This window comes from Erythrolamprus reginae, chromosome 2 (assembly GCF_031021105.1).
Source record: "Erythrolamprus reginae isolate rEryReg1 chromosome 2, rEryReg1.hap1, whole genome shotgun sequence".
Classification (NCBI taxonomy): domain Eukaryota; kingdom Metazoa; phylum Chordata; class Lepidosauria; order Squamata; family Dipsadidae; genus Erythrolamprus; species Erythrolamprus reginae.
Genome location: NC_091951.1, coordinates 40359408 through 40367489, shown reverse-complemented (window position 1 = coordinate 40367489; position 8082 = coordinate 40359408). Strand labels below are relative to the sequence as shown.

The window sequence follows — 8082 nt, the reverse complement described above, 5'->3', positions numbered from 1 at the left end:
GTCATAGGGGTCAAATAAGCAATGAAGAAACAATTAGTATTAATAAAAATCTTAGAATGTATTTATTTATTGATTGATTAGATTTTTATGCCGCCCTTCTCCTTAGACTCAGAGCGGCTTACAACATGTTAGCAATAGCACTTTTTAACAGAGCCAGCATATTGCCCCCATAATCCGGGTCCTCATTTTACCCACCTCGGAAGGATGGAAGGCTGAATCAACCTTGAGCCGGTGATGAGATTTGAACCGCTGACCTTGAATACAAGCAACAATATGCTTGTGAGTGACATTGGGGAAGGTTTGGTAGGGAAGGTTTGTTTATTTGCCGATGACTCTAAAGTGTGCAATAGGGTTGATATTCCTGGAGGCGTCTGTAATATGGCAAATGATTTAGCTTTACTAGATAAATGGTCAAAGCAATCGAAACTGCAGTTTAATGTTTCCAAATGTAAAATAATGCACTTGGGGAAAAGGAATCCTCAATCTGAGTATTGCATTGGCAGTTCTGTGTTAGCAAAAATTTCAGAAGAGAAAGATTTAGGGGTAGTGATTTCTGACAGTCTCAAAATGGGTGAACAGTGCGGTCAGACGGTAGGGAAAGCAAGTAGAAGGCTCGGCTGCATAGCTAAAGGTATAACAAGCAGGAAGAGGGAGATTGTGATCCCGCTGTATAGAGGGCTAGAGAGACCACATTTGGAATACTGTGTTCAGTTCTGGAGACCTCACCTACAAAAAGATATTAGATAGCTCACCAGAGAGGAGTTGTTTAGGGATGAACATAAGAACATAAGAAGAGCCATGCTGAATCAGGCCAAAGCCCATCGAGTCCAGCATTCTGTGTCACACAGTGGCCCACCAATTGTCCATGGGGATCTTGAGCAGAAAGAGAAGGCAAGACCCTCCCTTTCCCCAGACTCCCAACAAATGGCACCCAAGGGAATCCTGCCTGCCTCAACCAACATAGAGCTGGCACATGGACATCCGTTTCAATAACCACCGATACACTTGGCATCCATGAATCTGTCTAATCCTGCCTTGAAGCTATCCAGGCTGGAAATATTTCCCTTGATGTTTCCTCGCTTTCTTATCTATGAGCTTTAGGGAGTCACAACCTCTTCTGGAAGTGAATTCCATAAACCAACGACCCTCTGGGTGAAGAAATATTTCCCTTGATGTTTCCTCGCTTTCTTATCTATGAGCTTTAGGGAGTGCCCCCTCGTCCTAGTATTGTGTGATAGAGAAAAGAATTTTTATCTATCCACCTTTTCTATCCCATGCATGATTTTATACACTGATCAAGTCACCCCTTAAACGCCGTCTTTCAAGGCTGAAAAGACCAAGACATTGTAACCTGGTTTCATAAGGGAGATGCTCCATTCCCTTGATCATTCTTGTTGCCCTTTTTTGCACCTTTTCCAGTTCCAGTATATCCTTCTTGAGGTGAGGTGACCAGAACTGTACACAGTACTCCAAGTGTGGTCTCGCCATCGATTTGATGGTCCGGCATCCTTGAACCATGGCTTGTCTGAGCTTTCATCAGCACGGTGGGAATTGATGGCAGGCCTGCTCTGGAGAGGACCTCAGTGTCAGGCATCTTATCTTGTCACCGGCTCCTCAGAATTCTACGGAGGCAGGTCATGTGGAAGTGGTTAAATTGCCTAACATGCCTCCTGTACACAATCCAAGTCTCACTGGCATACTACAGGGTAGTTAGCACTACTGCTCGGTAGAGACCCCCTTTAAATACCTTTTGTGGCCATGGAGCCCCAAGACTTAAATCATAACATTTCTTCAATCCATAGGGGACTCCCTGCAATGACAACTCCCCCCCCCCCAACTCAAACCCCCTGGTTGAGAACCACTGATCTAGCACTCTCTAAGGCCGTGATGGTGAATCTATGGCACGGGTGGCACGTGGAGCCATATTGGAGGGCACACAAGACATTGCCCTATGTCAGTTCCAGCACACATGCACGTAGTAGCCAGCTAATTTTCAGCCTTGGGGCGTTTCGCTCTTCCCTGAAGCCTCCAGAGTGCAAAAAACTGCCCAATGGGCAAACCGGAAGTCCGTTTTTCTGAACTTCCGGTTTGCCCATTGACCCATTTTTTTCAGTTACTTCAGTGAGGCCTGTAGCAAGTGTGGGGACGGTGGGGGGATTGTGTGCATGTGAGGGATGTGTATGTGTGAGGGGAGGGAATGGGTGTGGACACGTGTACGCGTGCTAGTATAACGGAACACACACCCTTCTGGCACACAAACCAAAAAACGTTCGCCCTGAGGTACTTAACACCTCAGAGGAAACATAACACGTGAAACGCCCCCCCCCCAACTTGACCCTTTTCAGGTGAGTAGGAACTACAAGCCCTATCATAGCCAGAGCGGCTGCGGATGAGGAGGCCACTCGTCCTGTGTGAATTGTGGCAAGCACGTGTTCGCGCCCAGGGTCTGTGTGGAACGGGAGAGCTACGATGGCGGGAACTGGGAGGCTCCATGGATTCCACGCGCTGAGGCGCAGAGAGACGGCAGCCAGTCGTCGTCTATTACGGATTAGACAAGGTTCTATGGAGCAGGGGACCTTCTGAGAGGATCCAAAAAACCCCCCGAAGAGCCCTCAAATAATAGGAAACACCTCATAATAAACCTTCGCGACGGATCAACTCCTCCCTTCCTGTCTTCACCGCCAGCCTACCAGTGCCCCCCCCCCTCCCGCCGCATTTGTCTGCTCGCCGTCCCGCCCCTTTTCATTGTCCTCCCCTTCTGTTTACACACAAAGACCCCCCCCCCCCCATCAATCCTCCCCCTTTTTTCTCTTTCTTTCCCGTCTCGGGCTGCGTCCTCCCTTCGCTTTCGATCTTTCCTCCCCTTCCACATTCCCTCCTTCCCTTCTCTCTCTCTCTCCCTCCCTCCCACCCCACCCCGTCTCCTCTGGAAAGGATTTTAGCAAGCCGGGGCGGAGGTGGAGCTCGGCGGCGGAGGATTAGGAGCGGATGCGCTCAAGAGACCAGCAGAGATTTTCCTCCACCCCGCTCGCCCGCCCCTCCGTCGTGTGCCCCGAACGCGCTTTCTTGGAAAGCAGCCGAAGGAGAAAAGGATCGGGGCGCCCCAACCCGTCCGCCTTCCAGCAAGAGCCCTGACTCAGATCCGCCTAGCTCCCTCCCTTCCTTTTGGACTGAAGGTGGGAGGGGGCAAAAAAAAAAAAAAAGGAAGAGAAAGCGAGGCGGCTGAAGAAGGAGGAGGAAAAAAAAAAAATCCCCTCCGTTCCGACCGGCTGGAGCCAGACGAGTTTCCTCCAAGCCATGGACCAAGCGAAGGATCTGCCCTCTCGCCTGCCTGGGGCTTCCAAGATCCAGCTGGCTTGAAAAGCGTACGTAAGAAAGGATCCATTGCTTTGCTTCCTGGTTTCGAAGGACCGGGGGATTCCTGGCGGCTAAGGAGGGATCGACGACCCGGATTGGGGGTTCTCCTCTTCAGATGGTGGTGGGTGAGGGTCAGCCTCCAGATCCCGTCTGATTTCCCTCGGGATCTTTTGAAGCATTCCTCTGGAGGCGGGAAGCGGAGGGAAAAGAAAGGGTCTCTTTGGATCTCTATCTGGCCTGGATGGTACACGTGTTGCTCCCTTTCTGACGTTTCTACGGGTCCGGCTCTAATTCTCCGGAAGAGAATTTCCCCAGCTCCTCAAAGGAGTTTTGTTTTTGTTTTCATCTTCTGCATCTGGGAATTGTGGGACACGCTAAGATTATTTTAAGGCTTCTTTTTTCCCCCTCACAAATTCCTGGAAGTATCATCAGTTCGTGGAAAGTCTCTTGGATGTACTTAATTCTTTTTCAGGGAAAATTAACCAAGCAGCATTTAAGTATTTTGGTGCTCCTAGAGTCTAAGTGAACTCTGATCTTCCCCATCCTCTGTGGTTAAATGTCTGGGCTTTCCAGATTATAAAAGTTGGATTGTGGTACCAAAACGCACTGGGTATTGCCATTTGTTTTTGCCATCGGTTGTTTTTGCAGGCTTTGGAAAGAACTGGAGTTAAGGTGAAATTCTGACCCTTGGATTCCGGTAATTTTGAATTATTTTATATTTTATTGGCCTTTCTATCGCAAGACTTTTCCTGTGTCCAACTTTGGGGGGGGGGATTTCCTTGGACCAACCCAGAATCTCTTTTCTTTCATTACATTCAGTTTCATCCTAATTGGCTTTTGAAAATTCTAACCTTTATCACATTTCTTGTAGCAAAAATCCATCAAAATCTTCTGATTTCTGCCAATTTGCCAGTTAACGGGTTCTCGAAAACCACCTCCCAGTCTCGTTTTCAGACTAAAGACATGTCCGCTGTCACTCTAGAGACCTGTGCAAACATTTGTGTCTGAAGCGCCAAAGACCGTGAGAAGGGGGGAAATTTTACTCTATTCCTCCCGGATCAACCTTTATACGCCATCAGTTTTCCTCTCTAGGTTGAAAAGCCTTCTCTATACTCTCGCTGCAATCCTGCACACCCCTTGCCTGTGAGTAAATTCTCCCTGCATGCTTGTTTCTGAGCTGGTGGCATAAAAACTGCTCTTGTAAATAAACCTGCCCCATTGTCATCCTTTTGCAATGCCGCTCACCTCTTCCGTATCACTGCACAAGGCTTTAAAAAAAAAGAAATCTAGATTGCTTACTCAGGCAGAACTATGTTCCTTGCATTCTTTTTGTTAACAGCCATTAAGAAAGGCTAGATTAGAACACTAGATAGCAACACAAAACACATGGAAGGAAGCTGTTGGGGTTTTTTTTTAAAAAAAAAAATCCCCCTCCCCTAGTTCCTCTTCTCCTTTTTTCATGTTCTTCCACCCTTTAACCGCCCATCAAGCATGGGGAAGGGTGTCACTTCTTGTAAACAAACCTAATCTTTGCCTTAGCAAGGGTGCCTGGGTTCATTGTATGAAGAGCTCCCTACAAGAACTGTCACCTCCCCAGCAACACCAGAGGCGGTGTGTGTGTGTGTGACACAGAGTTGGAAAGAGTGAGTGGATGAGGAGAGGGAGGAGGAGGGAGGAAGAACATCAAAGGTTGAGCCTGGAGGAAGCCTTTTATCTCTCTCCCTTTCTTTCTTTCTTTCTTTCTTTCTTTCTCTCTCTTTCTTTCTCTCTTTCTTTCTCTCTCTCTCTGCCTTCCCCCTTCCTCCCTCTCTCTCTTTTTGTCTCATCTTCCTCATAGCTAAAGGGACTGAATTTTGCAATGTCTTCTGACCGATCATCTTCCTCTTCCTCTTCCTGACCCTGTAAGTTACTCTCCCCCCTTTCCTTCCTTCTAAGTGAATTCCTCCTACTCTCCCACCTTCCCTTCTCCTCTTAGAATCCGTCTCTCCCTCATTCCACCTCCATCTGTCACTTCCTACCATTTTCCTCTGATCATTTCTCAGCCTCCATTTTCTGCTACTCTGGTACTGTCTGTCTTCTCCTTCCCAACCGTTGCCCGTTTCTCCAAACCCTCCTTCTACTCATTTCCAAGCCTCTTCCAGATCCTCTTCTTTCTCTCCTTCTTCATCCTCCCTTTCGTTCCATTCTTTCCTTGCCCCTTTTGTTTTCGTGTCGCTTTTCATGTTCTTTGAATTGCTCTCTCGGGATCCTTAACCCCTCTCTGTTTCCCCCTTTTTTTTTACTTTCTTGCTCTCTGAACATCCCCCCTAAATCTTTTCTTTCTTTTTTTTCCCCAACCAGATTTCCCTCCTGTTTCCTGCATTCTCACACCTCCACCTCCAAGATGTCTTCAACTCCTCCGCTGCCAGAATGGAAACTCCAGTTACTGGAGCGTCGGCGAAAAGAGGAGGAGGAGGCTCGGCGGCGGGAACAGGAGCAGCAAGACCGCATGGCTAAGATGCCGGCTTGGAAACGCGAAATCATTGAACGGCGCCGGGCCAAGCAAGGTTCAAGCACTTCTTTTTCTGAACCCAGCGGACCAGGGGAAAACGAGAGTGGCTCGTCCTCCGTGCCTGCTGCAACATCATCCTACCAAGAGGGGGAGCCGGAGAGTTCTGTGCTACAGGAGAAGATTGGGCCAGTCCACCAAAATCCCTTCATTCAGCTGGAGAAGCGCCGCCATCATCATGAGTCAGGGCCTCCAGAAAACGAAGTCGCAAACAACAAAGCCAAGCAAATAGTGGATCTGTGCGGGCAGATTCCAGGTGTCCGGACCCTGCGGGCAGACAATGTCATTATAATTGAAACAGCCCATGGAGAACCGCCAGCACAGCTGGCTAGCGACCGCCGCGCGGGAGAAGCCAAATCTGGCAGCATGGAGTCCCTCAATGAGCTGCTGTCCCGCCGCGGAGGCAGCGTGACTGAGATCCGTGCCGGGGAGGTCTTCATCGTCAAGTCAGCTTTGAGCCGCAGCGTGGAGGATCTCAACGCTGTGGGTCGAGCCGAGCATCGGGCGTCGTTGCCTGAGCAGCGCCAAGGGCGGGTGAGCAAACTGCTCAGCCGGTTCAGCCAGGAGGACAGCGGAGGGGTGGCGATGCCGTCGCCACCGGTGAAGTCCCTCAGCACTGAGAATTTAACCGAAAGCAGCAGCTTCGGAGGAAAGAAGCCACTCCATTCCCTGGCAGACCCCATCCCGGCCCGGCTGCCTTGTGTCAATCGCCTCCCCAGTCCTCCCTGTGACCTCCCGGGATTGACACCCCCGGGCCCTTGCACTGTGGCATCTTATCGAAGCCAGTTTGAAGCTAAGTCGAGCAGTGGGGAGGGCTGGCCAGATAGCCCCCCAAGGCGTTCGCCCACTGGGAAAAGATGGGGCAGAGAGGCTGTGTCCCCAGACAGAGGGCCCAGGGTGGAGAGCAATGACGTGGAGGCGGCAGTGGAATCCCACTCGGCTGAGGAGGATGTCCAGGGCAAAGCCTTGGCCAACCTGCGTCTCCACTCCAGGAACTCCTTCATGGTTGTGCCCTTGAGGGCTTCGGCCTCCCCTCCCCCAGAACCCAAACAGGAAGCCAGCCCTTCTCCTCCTTCAGCCAAGCCCCCAGTCCCCACTTCCTGCTCTTCACCCAGCTGTGAACAACTTCTGCCGGACGCTGTGGAGGAGCCTCCACCCGAGGCCGAGGCCATGAGACGCAGCAGCGGCAGCAGCAGCAACAGCAAAGTTAAGGAGGAGGTCAGGATGGGAGGCCTGGGCCGGGTCTCGTCCCCCCATCCGGCAATGCAGCGCCGCAGTGGCAACACCATCACGATCAACCCCCGGAAGGCCCCTGTGTCACCTGTCACGGTTGTGGAGAACGGCATCGAGAGCTCGCCACCCGTGGCCGCGATGCCCATGAAGAAGCGCTACCCCACAGTGGAGGAGATCCAGGTGATCGGAGGCTACCTCTCCCTGCAGAGATCGTGTCTTGCAAAGAACGACCGTCATCGGAAAAAGGTAGGTGATCCTCCAAGCCCTTCTGAAGTTTAGCTTTTGCGGTTGTTTCGTAAGCATCTTCGCTTTTGCATTTGCCTGGTTTTCAGGCCTTTGGGTGGCCACAACTTTTTCAGGTGCTTGGTTTTACTCTTTCGCTTGTTACGCCCATCGCAGCCACCACCGCTGTGATCGCTATTACTTTTCCCTGCGTTCTTGTCCCGTTATTCCTCCGACCCCATTGCAGACATTTTTTTAATCTCAGAAAGTGAATGTATTTCTAGAACAATTCAATTTCTAGAAATTCCCGTCGGAAGGAGGCAGGTAGCTGGTAACCCAACCACTCTTTTGCCTTGTTAGAACTTGTCTGGGAGGAGTTTGTCTTGGTGACACCTGATGAAGTGGACAAGGCCATTGGAGCTGTGAGCTCCGCCACCTGTTTACTGGATCCGTGTCCCTCTTGGTTGGTTTCGGCCGGTCGAGAGGTGATACGGAGCTGGGCCCAGGAGATTGTCAACACCTCCTCCGGGTCTTCTCCGGGTCCCGTCAACTAAACAATGCCACTTGGCGGGACCCAGGGAAAGAGCCTTCTCTGTGGCGGTCCCGGCCCTCTGGAACCAACTCCCCCCAGAGATTAGAATTGCCCCCACCCTCCTTGCCTTTCGTAAGCTACTTAAAACCCACCTCTGCCGCCAGGCATGGGGGAATTAAGACTTCTTCTC

The 8082-nt window shown here is 50.8% G+C and overlaps 1 protein-coding gene across 3 annotated transcripts in view; it reads left to right on the top strand.

Moving 5' to 3' along the window:
- The first annotated feature begins 2834 nt into the window (after positions 1 to 2834).
- Positions 2835 to 8082, top strand: part of PPP1R18 (protein phosphatase 1 regulatory subunit 18) — an 87179-nt gene continuing 81931 nt past the window's right edge. The window contains exons 1-2 of one of the 3 annotated variants that reach the window (XM_070737899.1): positions 2835 to 3365; positions 5698 to 7384. In XM_070737899.1, coding sequence (XP_070594000.1) covers positions 5741 to 7384 — 1644 coding nt within the window. In that variant the 5' untranslated portion in view covers positions 2835 to 3365; positions 5698 to 5740. Of the gene's footprint in view, positions 4055 to 4966; positions 5001 to 5697; positions 7385 to 8082 lie in introns of those variants that run through there. The other 2 variants (XM_070737898.1, XM_070737900.1) reach the window with 2 other exon arrangements.